Source organism: Oryctolagus cuniculus, chromosome 17, assembly GCF_051225735.1.
Source record: "Oryctolagus cuniculus isolate XC-2025 breed Fujian yellow rabbit chromosome 17, ASM5122573v1, whole genome shotgun sequence".
Taxonomy (NCBI): domain Eukaryota; kingdom Metazoa; phylum Chordata; class Mammalia; order Lagomorpha; family Leporidae; genus Oryctolagus; species Oryctolagus cuniculus.
The window spans coordinates 13,025,383-13,047,632 of record NC_142883.1 but is presented as its reverse complement, the minus strand read 5'-3'; the positions used below and the strand labels follow the sequence as shown (position 1 = coordinate 13,047,632).

The window sequence follows — 22,250 nt, the reverse complement described above, 5'->3', positions numbered from 1 at the left end:
TCCCAGCTTGAGGCCCAGCCAATCAGCAATTCTGACTCTAGCCACGCCCAGCCAATCAACAACCCTGCTAGCCACGCCCAGTATCCCGTGTGCCCCGGCCCCAGAATCCCCAGGGCATCTCCCATCAGCCTCCGGTACACTCAGGGTGCGGTGCAGAGAGCAGCTCTCCCGCCACGCGCCCCGGGCCGCCCCCCCCCCCCCCCCCCGTGCCCGCACCCAGAGGAGGCCAAGGAGCCTTGACACTCACGAAGGAGATACTCGGAGCTGTCGTGGTCATAGTCGTTGTCCTCTGGGAAGTGATTGATGCGGAAGCAGTGCCCTTTATAGATCCCTGGAGGGGAGGGAGGAGACGGAGCTGCAGATGTGCAGGTGGGGGGCTCCCGCGCCCACGCCCCCAGACCCGCCCGCGGCGCGTCGGGAGGCCCCGAGCAGGCTCCGGGACCCCGGGTCTGGTGGGCGCCAGTGCGCCCGCGCACATGCACACACACACACACGGAGGCCGCACAGCCGGGAGGGGTGCCCCGAAGCGACCGTGTCGACGACAGTCCAGTCGTGGGAACCCGCAACTCCACCGGCCAGCAGGGGCCCCCCCGAACTGCCCTGGACAAGCAGGAGCGAGGATCCCCACATCCAGGGGGCCCCAGAGCCACATCCTGAAAACCACAATTCACAGCGCTGCCATGGAAGGCTAGGACAGGCTCAGGGCGCGCCTGTCAATCTGCGTGTTCCTCTGGCAATCACATGACTAGGGCGGGTCCTTCCTGCGGTGCACGCCCGATCTGCATGCAGTGGGGCAGGAAAAGCTTCCAGAAGGGCCAGCACCGCCCCCTGCCACTCTCCAGCTCCCCACGCTGAGAAGCAGCCTTCACAGGTGGCGGGTAGGACCCCAGGCTAGTTTAGGAGCGGCAGGAGGACAGGCTAGGTTTTCCTTCCAGAATCTTCCATCAGACTCTCCCAGGCCCCTGCTCTCCTGCAGTGTGGGGATGCCCCTCACAGAACTGGACCTGGGTGGAGAAGGAAGTGCATAGGTTCTGGGTGCCGGAACCCCCCCCCCCCCATGCCTGCATCAGCCTCCCCACTCCTGCAGCCAAGCAGCAAGGCGCGCACGCTGACGGCCCTGCAGCCTGCATGGGGGCTGCTTCCAGCCGGGGCCGACCCCCCCTGCCCCCCGCAGCTGCTGACATGCGTCCTGCTGGTCTCCAGCAGCCTGGCCTGACCACACAGTCGGTCCGAGCACAGCCGTGGCGGGGAGGGGAGTGCCAAATACACATGCTTCGGCGAGTCCCTAACCAGCCGGTGCACCTGCTGCCTCCCCGGTCACCACCAAAGCAGCAGTTACTGTGGCCCCAGGCTGGCTTTCCCCCCGGCCACCTCCTTAAGCAGCTGCTGGGGTACTCAGTAACAGCCCTGCTTCCCGAAGGCTCACGGGACCGAGGGCCAGCAGCAGGTGAGTGGGGCTTGGTCAGGGAATGGGGGAGACAGCCAGGGCCTGAGGAGTGGCATCTTGAGTGGGCTGTGCTTCGGTGTTGCCTAGGACACAGCATGCACTGTATCTGTATCTGTGCAGTGGGCACAGCCACAGCCCTCATCTCTTAGAGACCCTTCCTGAACAGGGCTCCGGCCAGCGCTTGAAAGCTGACTCGCGGCTCATGGTGCTGCTGGCTCAGGGGAGGCCCACTGCTGGGACCCAGAAATCACCCACGCCCTGCTGGCTGTGCCCTTGCTTTTCCAAGAGTGGCTGCGTCGGTGGTGAACCACAAGGGTCTGTAAGGAGAGCAAGCGGCACAAGTGTAGGGCAGGCTGCTCTCAGGATGGCCCATGGGGGACACGAAGGCCAGAGTGGGCCAGCCACGCCCCCTCGGTGCTCTCCCCGACCTGGGCAGGGTAGGCGGGGCTGTCTGTCGCTCCACCCCACGCCCACGTCCCCCAACCCCCCCCCCCCCATTTCTTGGGTTTCAACAAAATCACTAAGTCACACCTGCTTGTTGGAATAAGTCACAATAAGTTGCAAAGAACAAGTAAGCCATTTCTCCTTTCAGGTTTGTTCTCCAGGGAAGACTAAAGTTTGTGGTATCTCCACACGCCCTCCCGTGAGTCCATCCACACACATAGGCACAGGTGGGTTCTCTCCGCTACACTTGTTAAAACCAAGCTTTCTTTGGAAATCTTCGCAGGGGCACATGCAATCCCACCAGCATCACACTGGAAACAGCTGGCTGGCTTCCTGCTGTCGCCCCAGCAGGGACACCTCGCAGAAGCACAGCACAGCTCCACGGCCGTCAGAGTCGAGCCCCGGCACATGTGCCTCCTTCCTGCCTAACCAAGGCAGTCGCTCGCATGCTCTCCACACCAGCCGTGTCGTCATTTCAGGACCAGCCCACAAAGGGAGCCACACGGGTCACCTTTGGGGCCTGTTCTCCCTGAGCACAACTCTCTCGAGGCTCATCCGACCGCTTGTGCGTGCCAGCCCTGTGTTCTGCTTGTGGCTGAGCAGTGTCCAATGGCCCGGATGGACGGAGGGGCCCCTCGTGTCTCCGGCTACTCTGAACATTCTTGGACAGGTTTGGGGCGAGCCTGGGTTTTCATTTCTCCGGGGTACATGTGGAGGAGTGTGACACGATGGTGGCATGCTTAGTTTTTTTTTTTTTTTTTTTTTAAGATTTATATATTTGTTTGAGAGGTAGAGTTACAGACAGTGAGAGGGAAAGACAGAGAGAAAGGTCTTCCATCTGCTGGTTCACTCTCTAAATGGCCGCAACGGCTGGAGCTGGGCTGATTCGAAGCCAGGAGCCAGGAGCTTCTTCCAGGTCTCCCATGTGGGTGCAGGGGCCCAAGGACCTGGGCCATCTTCCACTGCTTTCCCAGGCCACAGCAGAGAGCTGGATCGAAAGAGGAGCAGCCAGGACTCAAACCAGCGCCGCAGGCAGAGAATTAACCTACTGTGCCACAGTGCCGGTCCTGTATGTTCAGTTTTATAAGGAATGGCCAAACTGGCTTCCAGCAAGGCTGGCATTTAAAATTCCACTTTAACACTGGAATTATATTGCAATTATATTTAATAATATTTGCAAACATCTCTTCAGCTAAATATTTAACTTTTTAAGGAAACCACCTTTTGTTTACTTTTTAATTAAAAAAAAAGTTAGTGGTGGGTATTGGATGCCGTGGTTAATGCACTATGCGGGACACCTACCTGTATTCCCTATCAGAGTGTCTGGGTTCAAGTCCTGACTCCATTTCCTTTTCTTTCTCTTTTTAAGATGTATGTATTTATTTAAAGGACAGAGAGAGAGAGAGAGAGAGAGAGATCTTCCATCTGCTGGTTCACTCCCCAAACAACCAAGGCTGGACCAAGATGAAGCCGGGAACTGGGAACCCCACCCACGTGGGTGCAGGGGCTTGAGTATTTAGGCCATCTTCCACTGCTTTCCCAGGAGCATTAGCAGGGAGCTGGGTCAGAAGTGGAGCAGCCTGGTCTCAAACAGGTACTCATGCGGGACGCCAGTGTTACAGGCGGTGGCTTAACCCCCTGCGCCACAGTGCCAGCCCTCTGGCTCCGCTTCTGAGTCCAGCTTCCTGCTAATGTGCATCCCGGGAGGCAGCAGGGGAGGTGTCAGAGTCCCTTGCAGCCGAGTGGGAGACCCAGAGCAAGTTCTAGCCTCCTGGCTTCAGTTTGTCCCAGCCCGACTTGTGTGGATATTTTGGGAGCAAATGAGTGAATGCAAATGCGCTCTCTCTCTGTCTCTCAACTAAATGAAATTTAATTTAAAAAATGTAAATAATAATTCTTTAAAAATCAGTATCACCCCCAAAATTGCTGAAAACCCCAAAAGGAAATAGCACAGGGATGCAGGGAATAGAAAACGTTCTACAGCACCGAGAGTGCGTGGCGAGAAACACACTTGGGCAGAAAGGAGGAAGTCACATAGTTAGGTATTCCGCCCGAAAAGAAACCTCAAGCTTTTGGAGCCTTAGCTTGCACACAGAGAGCTCGGCTGCAAACGCTGCGCTGATGCCTTCTGCTAAGCTCCTCTCTGCATGCACGGTGTTGCCTCAGCGCTGAGGGAAGCCGCACGGTCTGACGGATTAGCTCATATTGAAAGGTGTTCACTTTAAGGGCTGCACAGCCGCCCTAGCGATGGGTACGGGAAGCCTTCTGTGCCGTGAGCATGGGCGTTTCCGTCTCTTGGGGCTGGGTCTGCTGACCGTGGAGCCCCCAGAGGTGCATGGAATGCATGCACCTGGACTTGCCCTTCACGGGCCCACGCTGCTCCTCCCTTGCCCCTCACACACCAAGGCTCAGGAACGGACGTGGCTGTGGCTGAACGCACCCCTACAAGAATAGGGCCGGGGTCCGGACCCCTGGCCCCTGTAAAACAGGGCATTGCAGGCGTAATCAGGATGTCACTCGGTGTCGGGTCTCCCCCGTGCCAGACCTCATGCACAGCGGGGAGACGGACCCTGTCACCATCAGCACAGCCCCCCGCAGGCCAAAGAAGCGGGGGCAGCAGCAGAGAGGAGCAGTGGACGGGGCGACTCCTGGGGCCTTAGCCTCGCCTCCGGGCTGGCCGGCTTCAGCCATGGCTCCTATGTTCCACGCGCCTCCTCCTCCCCACCCCAACCCTGGGTCTCCTCCTTTGGGCTCCCAGACCCCAGCACCCAGAGTGCAGGCTGCGTCTGACCAGCGCGGAGCACAGCCGGCTGTCCCCTGGTCTCTGCAGCCTGTGCTCCGGCTCCCAGATCTGCTGTGCCCCCTGCCTCGGCCTCCGGGGAGGTTCTCACCAGGGTCGCCTCGCCTCCCCCAGCCCCCTCTGCCACCCGGCCCGTTTAGTCCTCGGGCCGTCACGTTCGTCCCCATCAAATGTGATGTTGTCAGCCCTGGCCGACGGCATTTAGCAGGGTGAAAGTTAATGGCGGATGCGAGGTGTGAGAGGGAAAATCTTTTCCAGCCCTTGTCACACGCGCTGTCATCACGAATGGGCCATTAGCTGTGGTGCCCAGAAGGGCATTGCAGACCCCGGGCTGGCCTCTCTGCAGGAGGTCACTGGCCTGAGCTCCCAGAGACACCAGGGCCCATCTTCCTGAGGGGCAGGAGAGGCACTTCCTGAGTCATTCCTTTATCTATGAAACCCTGGACCCAGGCCGGAAGGAGTGGCTCCCTTCTGGGAGGATTCTGTGAGTGTGAGTGAAGGGGCAGGCGTGTGTGCCTCTGGGACACAGCCATTCTACACAGCCACTTTGACAACGGCTATTTCTGTGGGCGTGGGACGCATCCAGAAAAAAAAAAAAAAAAAGCCCAAATGTGTCCAGTGTTTTATTTCTGGGTGAGAGGATAATTCATGAATTAAAGTTCTTTTTCCACTCATCTGTATTTTCTGAATTTTCTACAGTGTCTGAAAATGAACCAATAGGGTTCATTCAAAGAAAGTAAGGCCTGAAATTGGGTTCTTAGATTCTAAGTGAAAAAAATGGGGTGGCGGGTCTGGAATGGCCCCCGGCACCAGATACGGGAGCCAGTGGTTGAGGTGTGAATTGTGGGGGTGTGAATTGTTGGGGTGGGAGGTGTGTGGGTGGCAGCTTAGCCTCTCTCCCCTGACCTCTGTGAAGCTCATGTCCTAGGGTGATGCCCAACCCCTACCCCAGCACTCAAAGTATTTCAGGGGCATTCAGTACCAACAGCAGGAGAGGCCCAGGCAAAGCCCAGCCGGTCACCCTCAGAGCCATGTCAGGGGTGCTGGCACGAGCCCGGCGTGGTCAGGGGGTCGTGCAGGGAGGAATGAGACGGTGACGTAGTTACGAGGCGATCACACACGTACTCTTCACCTTGTGCACAATGTTCCCAGAGGTGTCACCTCTCTGATGATCACAGAGGACACCCCTGAAGCAGAGGGACACCTCAGCCCGCCTTCCACTCCAGCCTCTCACCGCTTCGTCTGCACACACCTCAGTTCAGTAGCACCAATTATTTCTCGATTTTGCCTACGGCATTGGGCAGGTCGCCTGCGGGACTGCTCAGCACGGTGCCCCTGCTCCTGGAAGGTCGAGGGATTAACACCTCCCCCGCCCAGTCATCCCCAAGCAGTGGAGGATGGAAGGAGCTGGTGGGAAAATGTTCCCTAATTCTGTCCCCACCCCGGGGCACAACTTAACCTGTAACACTGGGTCAGCAGCAGATGCACCGGCCAGGCCTCCAAGCTGCTGCCACAAACCCAGGCTTCAGGCTCCTCCCACTCCTTGGGCTCTCTGCCCCGCCCTGCCTCCTGCTCCCATAATTTCCCCGCGGAGGTCCCCCTGATAATCCCTCTGTTCCACGCTGATCTCCTAATAACTGTGATTTCCCAGTTGGCACGCCCCGGTCTCCCACGGGCTGGTGTGTGCAGCTGCAGAGATGCGGGCTCGGAGAACCTCTCCTGGGGTTCCCGGAGAGAAACTCGGCCTGAAGAGGCAGCCTGGGCCAGGCCGGACTTCCTGTGGCAGCCCCGGCTTCCCAGCCCGCAAGTGACAATGTGAGACCCTGTTATGTCGGGGGGACCTTCAGATCCTACATCCAACTTGCAATTCTTGACGCTGGGACCTCGGAGACAGGGGGATGGATCTGCTCAATACACACTATTTCCTCTCTTAAGGGCACCTGGCTACCCAGGTCTTCCCAGCTTCCCTTGCACTTAGAAGTGACCATGTGCCCAAACCATCCAATGGAATGTGGATACGCACCGAAGCGGCGTGCACTGACCTTGGGACGAGGCTCCAAAGCATCGAGCGTACCCCAACTTCTCCACTCTCTCCCCGGTATGGCAAGGTGGGAGGGGCCTCGGCCCAGGAGTCACCCTGTGGATGCCACCTGCTCTGGGCCGTCACACGGGCAGGAAATCAACTCCTGCCACGTGGAAGGCGTTATGCACGAGGCCTGCTCCTGTTACAGCAGTAATCAGTCACACAAAGGTGGGACAGGACGGATGGGGTCCTTACCCTCCTGGAACCTTCTATTTGATGATGGCCGTGAGGGCAGGGTGGGAGGTGGCTCCAAGCCCTCATTCCTGAAGCTGCCCCAGGCCAGATTTCTCTGGCTGGAGTTGAGGGAGGGGCCACTTCTTCTCAGCCAAACGTGGGGGACCCAGAGCCTGGGACTTCTGTGGGGGCACATGGTGGCACGTGCGCCAGCCCCTGCAAGGCCCTTTCCTCCTTTGGGTGGCCTTGGTCACTGAGGTGCCTCGTCGGACTCCACGGCCTCTGGAGCTCCTCACGCTTCATCACTTTGACCCTCTGCCCTGACCTCTCCATGAACGCACAGGTCAGGTGCTGATGCCACGCCCATGGGAGCCCGGGGCCAGGAGTCTCGCCTGGGAGAAGGTGTGCACGTTGGGGAGGTGGGTGAACACCTTACCCCGGAATGGGGCTAGGAGCGAGGAGTGGTCCATGGAGTCGCAGAGTCGGGGAGCGGGCTTCCAGAAGACAGGAAGCATGGGCGGCCAGGGGGAGGCTGAGCTGAGCCCGTGGGGGTCTGAGGCACTCCAGGAGGGGACAGAGTTGAGTGCCATCAGCTGGGAGGTGCCCCCTGGGCTTCCTGATGCGCAGGCAGGGTGGCTCCAGTCCCTGGAGGCTCTGAATGTCTCCCGCTCTACCCCCAGCCCTGGGCCTGTTAGGGACCGGGGCCCCTGCTCTGGGTCTCCTCCCAGTCCCAGAGAAGCCCAGCTGCCTGGGAGAGTGCAGGCTGTGCTCACACAGCATTACAGCGCTCTCTGTGGCTCCCCGGCGCACATCAGTGGGGAGGGCCGGGCAGGGGAGGGCGAGGGTGTTGGCGAGGGACTCGGCCTGTGCACCCCTCACCTGCTCTGGGCACAGGGGAGAGCCACCGCGGCGCCCGAACTCGCACCGTCTGGATCCAGCAGGACAGCGTGGGGTCCGCGTGCCTCGTGCCTCAGAGGTCTGCCTTTGGCTCTTGCTGTGGACCCAGGCAGTGGGACGGGGGCTCCACCTCCACGACACCTCCTGTCTGTAGCAGCCTAGGGGGGCTGCAGGAGCGTGGAGTGTGTCTCGTGGAGGGTTGGAGAGAGAAGCTGCAGCAAAGGAAATTCTTAGAGAGAATCAACTTCTGCCTCCAAACCCCATCTCCACAAACCCACCTCCTGGAGCCGAAAGTCAGTCCGGCAAACTGAGGCCTATCCCTAGGACTTGCACTTGAGGGGCCTTGTACAGTGGACAGATGGGCAGTGATTCGGAGGGGTGGGAGGCGGTGGGAGAGGCCTGGGCCCCCTGCCTGGCCATACGTGCACTCCAAGGCTCAGGGACCAGTTCCCGGGCACAGCGCCCCCGGTGGCCACACCGCGAGACCCCGCCCCCAGCCGGGCATGCTGGGCATCTCTCTGGCCCCAGCTGGAGCATCAGCTGGATTTGGTGTGACCCAGAGACTGAGGGGGCACCGGTGAGGTCATGAACGGGCTGTTCCCGAGCAGTCCATGGCTCTGCCCGACCTCGGTCCTGGGTGTTAAACTCCTCCCCATCTTTCAGGCCCCGCCACATCCCCCGTCGCTGGTCCCTTCTGGATGGAGCCAGACAAAGTTGACATTCGCATCTTCAGCCAGGAGACCCCTAACCTTCCCCTGGGATGGCTCGGACACCCAGGCACGAGACACAGGTTCCCGAGGGCCCACCGCACTCAGGGGAAGGAAGGACATTGTGTCGGGGACAGGCACCACGTAAGCTGCGTGCCTCTCGGTGGCGGCGGCGGGGGGGGGGGGGACGTCAGCTGGCCCAGAGGCCTCACACAGCTGCAGGAGGGAAGGCAGCGGGGAAACGCGATCAGGTGTGGCTGGATGGAGAGGGCTCCCAGGCTTACACAGTGGTTTCTCCTCCATCTTCCAGGCTGTCAGTGAACCAGAGGTCATGGTGGGGACCCCAGAGGCAGCTCTTGGGTCGCAGGGACCCTGGTCCTCACAGCCCAGCTCTTGCCTCTGGGCCGGAGGCAGGGGTCCAGCCTCAGCGAGACCCAGGGCTGCAGCTGGACGCCGCCTCCCGTGCTTTGCGCCAGAGTGGCCCTGACCTCCCAGCTGCCCGTGGAGATGCACAGCTGGAGGCGCCCGGGAGGTTCCCTCCTTCTCCCTCCTGGCTCGGGGAAGCGAGCTGCAGGGATCGGCCCGTCTGCTTTGTCACTGCTGCCCGGCGCCAGCGCCAGCGCAGGAGCTGGGTTTTTCCCTGCGTTGTCTCTTTGTTTCTCCTAATGAGAAGCAGACATGGAGCTCTGAGGGGCAGAACGGCTCTCCTCAGAGCTCCGCCAACTTAGGCTCCAATAACCCGAGTTTTAATTGAAGGTCTGAGAGAGGGCGGGAGGCGCACGGTGGAGGATCATCAACTTCTAGAAGGGACCCTGGGGACCACAGACCTCATCCCGCTCACATATTAAGACCCTGACCCTGGAGGGGTGGAGGGCCGTTTCCATGGTGACCGGCCCGCTGGCGGCGCAGGCAGCCCTAGAATGCGGGTGTCTTGACTCCCAAGTTCATAGGTCTTGCCCACCCCTGCAGCTTGTTCTTGGCCAAGGGTTCTCGGCAGTAGGGGAGATGTCTGAAGACAGTACTGATTGCTACAACTCAGGGTAGGCCAGGAGCGCTCCTGAACACTCTACAAAGCCCAGCTCGGCACCCCCACCCCGAAATCCAGCAAAGCCCCGCTCGTGGCCTGGGGAGAGCACAGTCCTCCCATCCCAAGTCTGTGCAGACATGGCTAATCAATCACAGCACTACCGCTTCCTCTGAACACATTCAGGGGTTGCTAGTCAAGCCAGTATGTGCCGATCATCCCCCAGGGCTGGACAGCATAGGGGTACGAGGTTCTGAAATCATCCTGCTTGGGTTTCAGTCCTGGCTCTGTTGCCACCTAGCAGCTGTGTGACTTGGAGCCCTGATGGGCCTCTCAGTGCCTCGTTTTTCCCATCTGTGAGATGGGGATGCTCAGTGCGGATCCCCTCAGGGGGATGTTGAAGCCATGTGCAGTGGCACGTGTAAGTGTTACTAGAATCAGTCTGTTCTGGGCCTAAGGGGACCAAGTTTACCCCCAACAGGACTGGCGCAGCTCTTGGCATCTTTCCAAGAAAACCTCAAAAAAAAAAAAAACAACTTAGCAAGGAGACACTCCATCAACCCGTCTGACAGATAAGGAGGCCAAGGCTCAGAGAGGGCAAGTAACTTGCCCAAGGCAGCCCAGCCCTGAGTAGCCAAGCCAGGATTCTCACCTGATCCTGTCTGGCCTGGGACCCATAGCTGTCACCACTGTGTGGCTGCTCTGCCTCCCCACTCTATCCGAGAAAGAGAGAGGGGGAAGAAGTGGGGAGAGGGAACTGGTCTCCGGGAAGGCACGCACCTGCCAGGCACTGGGGCTTGTGCAGGGCTGAGAGGCGCAGGCAGACACCAAGTTCAGGAGCACTCCCACCACCTCCCTCTCCAGGGGTCGAGAGCCCCAGGTGACAACTCTCCCCGCCCGGGGAGGGGGGGACCCTGGTGCTGCCAGGGTACTTGGAAAGGAGACACCAACTCACGGAGAGACAGAGACCTCCGAGCTCCCGAGCTGCTCAGCCACGCCTGGCGCCCGCGTCCCTGCTGTCCCAACCCCACGTGTATCTGCTGTCCTGCCCACACCCCGCCGCTGGCGCGGGCAGCTCTCCAGCAAGAATCTCACTATTTTTGGACTTTGTGCCTTCCACTCTCTATGGAGCCAGAGAGAAACGTCAGCTCCATGCCCCTTGTGAGGGCCTCGTAGGAGCAGCTGCGAACACAGCCATCCAGGCCAGCCTCGAATTCCAAGTCAGCACCTGCACACCCAGAGCCTGTGCTGTGCCAGGCCCCGGCCTGGGCCCCAGGCTGCGTTGAAGGAGCCAGGGCTGTCCCATCGCTGCCTCTGAGCCAGCACAAGGGGGCTGGGGACCAGCGCTGACACAGGAACCAGCAAGGTGAACACGGCTGGATGTTCCAGGCAGGGGAACAGCAGTGCCACAGCCTAGAGGCAACAGGCGCATCTGAGGAGGTAAAAGGTGGCCTTTGGGGTGGGGCTAGGGGCTAGGGAGGTGGCAAAGGCAGCAGCACCTGTGGGATGCAGGGAACAGCAGAGGGGCTGCGTCAGCCACTTCCCGGGGTTAGATTTTCTCTTTAGAAAGGTCTGTGCCGACCCAGGGTGGTGGACACAGTGCAGGCAGGGAGGCCCGTGGGGACCCAGGCTCTGGGGGTGGGCACGCAGCCCAGGGCTAAGACGCTGCTTGGGAAGCCTGCACCGCCTAACAGTGCCTGCGTTTCAGTCCCAGCTCTGCTTCCGACTCCAGCTTCCTGCGAAGGCGCACCCTGGGAGGCAGCAGGTGACGACACAAGCACTTGGGTCCCTGCTGCCCACATGGGAGACCCAGATCCAGTTCTGGGCTCCTGCCTTCAGCCTGGCATAGACTCTGCTGTTGTGGGCGGTGAGCCAGTGGATGGAATATCTCCATTTTTTTCCCCTTCTGTGTTTCAAATAAAACGAAAATTTAAAAATAAAATTAAAGAAAGAATCCGAAGCCGACACCGAAAAAGAGAGGGGAGTCGCGAACGCGGTGCAACTCTGCCTCCAGCTGGAGCCCCGGGAAGCCCCTGGGCCAGGCGGCGCGGGCCCACTAATGACATCCGAATTCTCGGGGAGGCTTCTTAATCCGTCACCCAGGGGTCCCTTCCCCGGCAGGGAGGCTCAGCTCTCTCATCCGCCCAAATAGAGCCTTCCTCTCCATGGAGCTGTCTGTCCCGACAGCTCCCAGCTACCTGGTCAAGCGGCTGCTCCCCTGCTGACTGCCACTCTCCCTGCCACCACCAGCACCTCCACACCCCCACTCCCACCCCCACCCCCGCCCGAAGGGCGACCACCGCACTCACAGATACAGAGGCTGTGGCTATGTGAGCACTTTCTGTTCCAACATCCTCCGTCCTCACCGCAGCCCTGTCCCGAGCACCCGGCCCATTTTACAGACAAGGACACTGAGGCCTGGCCAGGGTTGCCTGGGTATTAGGTGCGGGGCTGGGACCAGAACCGCAGCAGTCACAAGGAGTTTGCATCGCAATGACACGTTGCACGTGCACAGCTGTGACGTCAGTATGACAAAAGAAGTGGCCGGAACCTTGGCATGGAAGGGAAGCTGCCCCACCTGGACTGTGGCAGCTCCCACGTGCAGCTCCCCGGGGGCTCCCGTGTCCCTCCTCGTCTGCCCCGACTCTGGTCCTCTGCGGTCTTTCACACACTCCCCCTCCTGGGGGGTGTCCCGTGTTTCTCCTCTGCCCCCACCCATCCCCAGGCTCTTGTTGGTGACACCCACGCCCTCCTGGTTTGACCCTCTCTTTAAGTCGTGGTCCCTACTCTGTGTCCTCCTCCCCAGGCCCTAGAATCCAACCACTGGAGACACCTCCACCTGGATGCCCACCTAGGTGCTTCCGACAACCCTGCACCTGCTCTCATTGTCTTACTGCTCTCCCTGCATGGTTGGGGAGGGGTCCTCCCTGCAGGCTGGGCTCATGCTTCCCTCCTCCCTGTGGGTATTTTTCACCCATCACCCAGCCCTGCAATTTCACCTCCTAATGATGCCTTGTGCTCATGCCTCCTCCACATCTCGTCCCAGTGAGAGTGGGCAATGAGTTTTCTCTTAACCGGGCGGGGTCCAGGCGGCTGTTTCCCTCCAAGCCACTGACCGCCTCTGTGAGTGGCTGACCTGGGAGTCTGGCCTCAGCACCGTCCACGGCTTTCCACCTCCTGCAGGGGGCAGTTGGGCCCTCACAGCTCACTCCTGTGGGGCCCGAGTCTCGCGGCTGGCTCCTTCCTCCAACACTGAGCTGCGAGGGCTGCCTCATTCACGCTGGTCTGAACCACGCCCCGGCTCAGGCTGTGCCCTTGTGAACACTCAGAAGTCATCGGAGCAGGTGCTGCCCCCTCTGAGACGCCTTCCTGGAGCAGCCCTCCTCCTCCGTGTTGGTTCTTGTGCATCTGTACGGACGCAACCAACCACAGCTCGAAAAAATATATATATATTTTACAAAACCGCATCCGTCCCGAACATGTGCGGACTCTCATTGTCAGGAGTTTCTAAAGAATACGGTCTAACGAGCACTTACACGGCACTTACATCGTTAGGTATTACAAGGGATCTAGAGAGACGTGCGGCGCTGCTTTATACAAGGGACTTGAGCTCTGCAGACTCGGGTGAGGGGGTGGCCCTGGGACCACGCCCCCGCGGATGCCGAGGGCGACGGTGCGCGCGGTGCTGCGGCTGCGTGCACACCCCCAGCACCGCAGCCTTCCCGTTGTGTGCAGATCATGTCTCCCCTCCTGCCGGGAGCAAGGGCTGAAACCAGCTTCTCTTTGAATCCCAGCTCAACGTGTCTGGGCTCAAGTTCACTGCGGGGCTTTTCTCCCAAGAGAGCGTCTGTAGACAAGGGGGAGGCTCCGAGTCCAACACACGCACTCTGCCTTCCCTTCCGCATCCCCTCCCAGGGATGCGCCCAGGATACCCAACACGGAGGCCGAAGGGCAGGGGCAGGGCCTGCAATGCCTGGGGTGAGCTGCCTGTCATCCACCCTCGCCCCTGGAAGCGGGAGCTGCCGTGAGATGACAAATCCGCATGTCCTAGAGGTGAGTTTGTGGGCCGCATTCAGAACCGTAGACCAGGATCCCCCGTGACCCCGCACCAGGCGAGTTCTAAAATCAGAGGGAAAGTCGCCGAGGGCAACAGGGAACAGAAAGCCAAACCTGGAGCACAGCACTGATGTCATTTTGCCACACCGCATTCACTGCCATCCACAGATGGCGCGCACCGTGGCATAGACGCCCGCAAGGCTCCACGCCGCCCCTCCGCTGTGTCCCCTGCACTTCGTCAGGGCCGAGAAGCCCCTGGTGGCCAAGACATCCTGAGGAGCGGCGGTGTGAGTGCAAGGCCTTTGTTTCTGATGCAGCCATTTCCCTCCCGGCTGAGATCCGGATCCGGACGTGGGCATCGCACAGCCTCAGGCACGCACAACCTCACCCCGTCAGCTGGTGGGCAGAAGCCAGAGCCACCCACCTCCAGCGGTTGCAGGAACAGCTGGAAAATGAAGCTTGCCAAGGAGCCATGACCCAGGGCAGTGGCAGGAGCAGCGGCGGCGTGAGCCAGGGCCATGGACGGAGACCTGAATTTTTTACACCTGCTGCCTCTAAGCTATAGGGCTTTATGCCTTTAGACTCCCAGATTAAACTTGATTTGAAATTGGCCCTGGGGGAAACTGGCAGAAGAGCAATGAGGATGTCAGATGGAGTCTGATGTCCATGGCTCCGTCCACCTCCACGGCGGGGTTGTGGGTTTCTGGGTAATTCAGGGGGTGGTGGCTGCGGCCCTTTGCAGAGAGGCAAAGCCGAGTGCTGACTCTGGACAGGTGCAATGCTAGGCCGCTGCTCTGTGGGTCCAGAACCTCCAGGAGGAGGGGACGGAGGAGGGGACAGAGGAGGAAACAGGCTTGGGGCAGTGCTAGAGCGATCCGGAGAGCAGCATTAGAATTCAAGCAACCCCAGCTGCATGGCACACGCTCTGTATTTACTGCCCTGCTCACACCCTCCATGGTCACTGGGACAGGGGCGCTGGGGCCTCCCTTTCCCAGTGGGATCAGCCCAGGAAGTGGCTCTGTAGGCGAGGACTGGAGTGAGCAGGTGAGGTCCTGACCCGCACACGGCACACAGCCTGACGCACCTCGGCTGGAGGAGGAGGAGCACCGTGGAAACGTCAGCCCCACCCATGATACATGCCTGTCCCTGAACGACAGGCTGAGACAACTTGTCTGTGTGCAGGCAAGGCGGGTGAGCTCCGGCCAGGACGGAGACGGATGGATGCCCCAGCAGGCATGAGGCGCTGCCCTCTCCCTCCTCCCAAATGCCTGAGCTTTGCTTGGGAAGAGGAAACGCAGCTCTCAGGCAGCAGGTCCAAGGCCAGGGATGACACCAGCCCTGGAGCCTGGCCTTGCCTGCGCTGTAGCCTCCCTGAGCCCGCGTCTCCAACAGGGCCCTCATTCGCAGGCTGCTGCCATCGCTCATGAATTAATGGTGGCAAACTCGCGGCCACCGCCAGCCCCGGCCCACATGAACTGCAGCCAGCAGCCCTGGCGTCCCCAGGTGGGGCTGAATGCCACATGGGCCGCCGTGAGGGGCCTTACAGCCTGGCCCAAGCTGGTTGTAGCTGCAGGGGTGCTGTGTGCAGGGGTGGGCTTGCCGCTGGCTTTCCCTCCGGCTTCCCTGGGGGCCATGAGGCCATGGGGCCAGCAGGCTGGCAACATCCCCGCCCTCTCGTGCTGGGGGCCGGTGTGCTGCCCCCACAGGTGGCCATGCCCACTCTGCTCTCCCCAGAGAGGGCCCTGCTGCCTGCATGATGGTTTTATCCACGGCCCAGAGTTCTTGGGGCCTGCAGTCTGTGGAGTGAGACAGGGCCCTAGAGAGCAAGAACACAAGGCCAAGTGCAGAAGCGGCTGCAGGTTTTCCCACGACCACCCACGGGTCTGGAGGCCCAGCACTGACCTTGTTGGAGACAGCAGCCAAACTCCAGCCCCTGTCACTCAGTCACCTGCCCAGGAAGCCCCCACTACAGACATGCCTTGGCGAGGCCCACCCAGAACCCCTGACAGCTCCCCACCCCACCGAGGGCTGCCTTGGGCTTCTTTCAGGCACGGTCTCGTCCTGAACACACACAGACATTTGTCATGAGCCCCGAAGCCACATGCTGCAACGATTCGCATTGCGTTGCCTGTTACAAGTGATTTAGAGATCATTGCAAGTAGGTGAGACACAGGGACTGCAGCATCCGTGGGTTTGTGTACCCACGAGGGTCCTGGCATGACAGCCTGTGGATTCTGAGAGGCGACTGCGCGGTGCAGAGAGTGAGCTGTCTCTTCCCATCTCTTCCCCATCCTATCAGACACATTGGTTCTCCTGGCAAGTGGCTACGGAGTGCACCAAGTTGGGTGTTCCCAGGGCTTGAGAGGAGGCCACCTTATCCTTGGCCTCCTGGACATGGAGGGGCAGCGGGTGCTCCCAAGGGGAGGGCGGGAGCTGCTGGTTGCTGGGCCCCTAGCAACTGTCGGTGCTTCCTGGCTCAGCTGACCGAATCCTCCTAACTGCCTTTGGGTCCCATATTATTGTCCCACTTTTATAAAGCAGATCAGACGTGAACGGCGTGTTGGAAAATGCCCCAAGATCACCCTCCTAATCAACGACATGGCCTGATGCTTCTGAGTCAAAGTCAAGTTCATCTGACCTTGCAACCACCCTAGGCTGCGAAGCCCCTCCCCTCTGCGGTGGGCGAAAGCCAGAGACCACCCCAAGATAACCACACCCCTGGTGTGCAGCCCCATAGGAGCCCCCTCCCTTGAGAAGGACCTCGTGTGACAGGAGACTCCCTTGGGGGCAGATGGGATGGTGAGCCAGTGATGCTCCTGCTGGCCTTGCACTGAACTGGGGGGCGGGGGTGGACACATGATGACCGGAAGACTGTGGTGGCCCCCCGGAGCTGGGAGGGCACCGGCTGATGCTACAGGAGAACCGGTCCCAGTCACACATTCTGGGCCTGCTGCGTTCCACCACCAGCCAGTGAGGCTGCAAGGAGACCCGGGCTCCAGACAGGGTCACAACCCTGGAGACGTGGCCAAAAGACCCAGCCAAGGGTATCCGCAGACAGGGTGAGTTTTGCACAGAAAATGAGTGCATTCCTCACCCACGCAAGCTCATTTCGCCTGCAGGAGCCCAGTCCACTAGAGAAGAGCCACGGACCCAGGAAGAATGCTTGGGTTGCCATGGGGACACCATGTCCCTCCTCCCCGACACTCAGTTTCCCCAGCTGTACAAGCAGACGCATCAGCGTTCTCATCCTGGGGCTGGTGGGGGTCCCGGAAGGGGGGGCACACCCGTTCTCAACCTGCACAGGGAGCTGTCTGCACGCAGGCGTCCACAGCATCACTTTAAACCTGGGTCACCTGCTCTTGGAGAGAGCCATGGGACAGGTCGGTTAACTCTCTCCAGCGGGCTGGTTCACTCACTCCAGGAGGCTGTTAACTCTCTCCAGCAGGCTGGCTAACTAACCCTGCGAAGCTCGTTAACTCCAGGCAGCTGGTTAACAGCCCTGCTGGCTAACTCATGCCATGCTCTGGTTAGCTCACTCCTGGCTACTGGTTAACTCACTCCCAGCACTAGTGAGCTCACTCCCGGTTCTGGCTCACTCACTCATCCTCTGGTTAGCACTCCAGGCTCTGGCCGAGCTGGTGGGGGCCCGCAAGGCAGCTCGTGTCTTGCGTTTGTTTTCTGGGGCTGCTCAGAGCTCCGCCGCGGTGGGCTCACAACATGGGAAATGTGTTCTCCGGCAGCTATGGAAGTCACGGTGCCGCCAGCGGAGGCTCTGTGCTGTGCCCTTCTCGTAGCCTCCGGGGGTGCCAGCAGCCCCGGGCACTCCTGAGCTCCCACAGTCTCCTGTGTTTGTCTCCTCCCTTTTCCAAGGGACCCCGCCCACCCCGGTCGAGTGTGCCCACGTGTGGACTGCATATGGGAAGACCCAAAAAGACGTCCAGAGAAGGCCTCAGGTACAGACCCCAGGGCGCAGGGCCACCACACACCTCTTCTAGGGACACGATCCAGTCCTTAGCACTCCCTGATGCCGAAGACATTGGGAGTAAGAAGCCCTCAGCAGGCTCCCTTCTCTTCCCATCTAAGCCTCCTGCATTTCAACACCTGACCTGTGAGTGGGAAGTCTCCACCCAGAACTCTCTGGAATGTTGTGTCCTGGGAGAGGCAAGGAGCCCCTGCTGATGCTCCCCCACCCCCAAGCCTTTGGTGCCCAAGGCAGGGCTGGGGGTGGGGGGAGAGGGAGGAGGGGCCCTGCAGGAGGCCAGCCCAGTGCCAGCCCAGAGCCAGCCCAGAGGCAGAGCCCTCCCCATCTCCCCAGGGATGGGTTGGATTTCTAGGGAGAACAGGATAGTGCTTCCTCGCCCCAAAGAAAAGCCAGCGCTGCAAGTCAGGGGCCTGCTGTGTGCGAGGCGGTGTGACCAGGCAGGAGCACCTGCACCGTGGCTCCCATGACAGATGGGCTGAGTCCAGGGGCACCCTGGTCTCTCCGCCATGCCTCCAGAGAGAAGTAAGCTGTGAGGATGACCTTGAACTTGGTCTTCTGGCCTCCCCAGACCTGCCTGGCGAAGCTGGCCGTTGCTGAAGCTGCCCAGTTCGGGTTCTGTCAGGGCAGCTCCAGCAAATGCTGGGCCCAGCGCCTTCTACCCAGAGTGAGGTACTGGGGTCCTGGTGCCTTGGCCCATGATCTCGGTCTGGAGCAGGACTCCGCAGCTCCTCCCACGTGTCCTGTCTTGCCCAGTGTCACAGCAGCCACCCTCTCGCCCCGTGGGGGGCTTGCTTCTCCTCCCCGCCCCACCCAGCCTCTCTCCAAACCGGATCTCACACCCATCCCCTCATCTCCCTTCCCTGGTCCCGACTCAGCGCTCGTGTTCCAGAATGTTCCAGGGTTTTCCTGCCTCCACCCCTCCTGCTCGGTGAGCCACAGAGAGCTCAGCCCTCAACCAGCAACACCTGGCCCTCCACTGAGCAGGCATGAAGGAGGGCGGGGCCCTTCAGCTCCTGGCCCTGCCTCATGCCCTTTGCCCCCAGCCCCTGCTCAGCCTCTCGTGCTGGGCTGCCGGCCTGTCCACGTCCTCGGGCATCCCAGAACACCCCGCGTGCTGGGTGCACCCCCGCGGCTCGTCCGGGACGAGGTCTCCGCAGGTGCTGGGTAAGTGCAGGAGGCCTGAGAGCACGCGCCGCGCTTGCCTGTCTGTGCCCGAGCTCTGTCTAGAACCTTCTTCTCCTTCCGGTTTCCTTCAGGGACCACGGGCTGGCATGACCTGCCCCCTAGAAAAACATCCAGGCCCACTCCCAATGCCTAAGGGGCCCTGCGCCTGCAGCTTTGTGCCATCTCCGCGTGGAATCGTAGCCCCCCCCCCCCCCACTCCTGCCTGGACACTCATTTCTCCAAGGAACGGGGCAGGATTCTGTTTCCACTCGGGTGCCCCATAAACTGTTGAATGAGTAAGGAATCGGTGATTACACGAACCTGGCAATGAATGAAGACCTCTGCAGGTTCCCAGCTGGGGAACTCTCATGCGTTTGGGAAGACAGAGCAAACATCACCTCCTCTGGGAAGTCCTCCCTAATTTCCCCAGTCTGGTAGTGGCTAAGCCATTCCAGAATTGGGAGCCCCATGGCAATTTCTCATAACCAAGGGTCCCAACAGAGCAGCACTCCCTTAGGAGCCACCCAAGGGAGGGCTCCACCCTATGGAACACAGCAGCGGGAGGGGGGCCTGTTGGAACTAGCGTCCCTTCTCTGACCCGACCTCCTGGCTCCTCCCGTCTGCTCACTCCGCTCCAGCTACTCTGGCCTCCTGTCTGTCATCGAACACCGCACACAGGCTTGCACAAGGCCAGCACATTGCTGTCCCCTCTGCTTGTCCCTGAGACCCCAGCGCCGGCTCCCTCGTCCCCTCCTGGTCTGCTTGACTGCTGCCCTCGCGGTGCGGCCCTCCTGGCCACTCCAGCGTCCCCCGGGTGCTCCTGCCCTTTGCAGCCTGGTCTTCATCTCTGGGAACAGACCCTCATCACACGCATCACTGTCGTCCCTCAGTGCAGGGAAGAGCGCGCTCCCACCGCTGCAGGTGGGGGGGTGGGGGGGTGGGGGCTGCTTGCTAAGCAGCAGGCATTGAATGAGTAAATCTTTGCAGAATGAATGAAGGACTCTTCAGGGGCCCAGGACTCAGCCTGGGGTCTGCTTCTTAAAAACAGGAAGGGACTAGGAGCATGTGGCGGGTGGTGGGGAGCAGGGACGGGGGGATGGGCAGGGCAGGGAGGTGCTGCGGTCGGATCCCCTGGAGTGGAGTCCCAGGGGAGTAGGGGGGCTCTCAGACTGTGGTTGCTGGGGCTGAGAGTGAGCACTGCAGGGAAGCAAGGTCATTCTTTGCCCTTGGACCAGACCCTCCTCACCCAGGAGGCCTCCGCCCCTCTCTGGACACCCCCTGCCTAGCAGGTGTGCTGGGCTCCCTGGGGCGTTTTCCCAAGAATGGGGCCCGGGAGTGGGGGAGGCGGGTGCTCAGCTTGCTGCCAGTGACCAGGGGCAGCTCAGGGTGGTTCAGGTCAAATGCAGCTCTGCTGCCAGCCCCTCTGAGGTTGGCAGCCCCCCCACCTTCCCGAGGGGCTGTGGGGACCCCTGGGAGACTGCAGACGGCGAGGCAGGAACGAGTGGGAGGCATGGCGGCCCGGATCACGGAGCTCACCGACAGGAACATCGTTTGCTTTCTCCAGGTCAAGTCACTGGGCCCCTCCGAGACGCTGGGCGCCCAAACCCTCGCTGAAGGAGTCGATGCAAGAGTGATTCCTCCAGCCCCCAGAACTCAGCACAGCGCTCGCAGGCCAGCACTGGGCACAGACAGGGCGGCAGGGCTGCTGCCGAGCCACCTGGGAGTCTCTGTCAAGCCAGATCTGCATCGGCTTCTATTTTTAAAAATGATTTTTTAAAATTTATTTGAAAGGCAGAATAACTGACGGGGTGGGAGGGAGAGAGAGAAAGAGAGAGAGAGAGATCGTGTGTCCTCTGGTTCACTCCCCAAATGTCCAGGGCTGGGTCAGGCCAAAGTCAGGAGCCAGGAGCCTCATCCTGGTCTCCCACGTGGGTGCAAGGGCCCAAGCACTTGGGTCATCCTCCACTGCTTTCCCAGGGGCACCAGCAGGGAGCTGGACTGGAAGTGGAGCAGCCGGGACTCGAACCTGTGCCCATATGGAACGCCGGTGTTGCAGGCAGTGATGTAACCTGCTACGCCACAGCACCGACTCCTGTTTTTATTTTTAATGCGGGTAATATACAGAGAACATGTGTTTACATCCGTGAAACTGCTGCCCAGATAAGACACAGAACACACTCCCAGACCCGGGCCCACCCAACATCCCACCAAGGGCGCCACTTGGCTGACCCGCGTCGTCCCACGTGGGTCTGGCCTGCACTTGCCCTCGGTATGAACGGAAGCACGCAGTGCGATCAGCCTGCTTCTGGGTCTGCCCTGTGTGGACTCACCACGCGGCCGCCGACCCCTAGGATCCGGGTGTGGAGAGCAGGCAAGCGTGGGCGCCACGGGTCTGAAGTTCACGGCCGTGACTTCCGAGAGGCACTGCTTGGAGCAGGATGGTTTCACCTCCTTGCTGAGAGCGCCCCATCTCGAGAGCCGCCCTCGGTCTGCCGGCAGAGCCTTTCTCTCCAGACTGCATGAGTCACCGGGCCCCAGCATCGTGCTCCATTCTGGTCACGATGCTGTGCCTACCTCCTCCGAGCAGCCTGCTGTGCCAGCCTGGCCCACAGCCAGCGTCTGGCGACCACTGGGACACCCCTCTGGAGCAGGTCCCCCTCTCTCTTTCCACATTCGTGTCATTTTGCAGCATCTGTGGCCTGCGCAGTGGCCCCTGGGCTCCCAGGGTTGCTGTGGGCTGTCTGGGGGTATTGCAGGACACAGCCACCTGCCATTGCCTCCTCCTCTCAGACACGTGGTGGCACCAGGACAGCGTTTAGCACGGGGCTGGAGAAAGAGCTGGGGATGGGCTTTGGCGCCAGAGACCTGGGTGCAGACGCTGGCTCGCTTCACAGGCTGCTTTGTCTCCCACTGGGGCCTGTCTGTCACCCGCTGCATCAGGAGGACAAACCCCCGCTCTGCAGAGCGCCTACACGGCAGGGACCGCTGGCGAGTCATAGCCACGGCCGCTACCAACTGCAGGGCCGCAGGGCCAAGCAGACAATGGTACCTGGAGCTACGGCCTGGGTTAGAATCCTGACTTCAAGGACTGGAGCTGTGGGGCAGTGGGGTAAGCTGCCACCTGCAAAGCAGTGGTTACAGACCGGGCTGCGCCGCCTCCATCCAGCTCCCTGCGAATGCATCTGGCGTGCTCCCTGGGAGGCAGCAGATGACGGCCCGAGCACTGGGCCCCTGCCACCCACACGGGGGACCCCGATGGAGCTCCAGCCTCCTGGCTTTGGCCTGACCCAACCCTGACTGTTGCAGCCATTTGGGAAGTTGGGAAGTGAACCAGCGAATGGAAGATATCTCTCTCTCTGTCACTCTACCTTTCAAATAAATAAATAAATATTTTTTTAAATAAGCCTGAGTTCACTGTTGTTGGCTCTGGGGCTTGGGGTGAGCCACTTACCCTCCCGTCACTTGGTTTCCG

General features: G+C 60.5%; 1 protein-coding gene across 1 annotated transcript in view; it reads right to left on the bottom strand.

Annotated features, from left to right (window-relative positions):
• The window catches only part of CACNG4 (calcium voltage-gated channel auxiliary subunit gamma 4), a 48,581-nt gene that overhangs the window by 11,256 nt on the left and 15,075 nt on the right, over positions 1 to 22,250 (bottom strand). Inside the window, exon 2 of the mRNA XM_051825853.3 lies at positions 248 to 331. Within this exon, the coding sequence (XP_051681813.1) occupies positions 248 to 331 (84 nt within the window). The remainder of the gene's footprint in view (positions 1 to 247; positions 332 to 22,250) is intronic.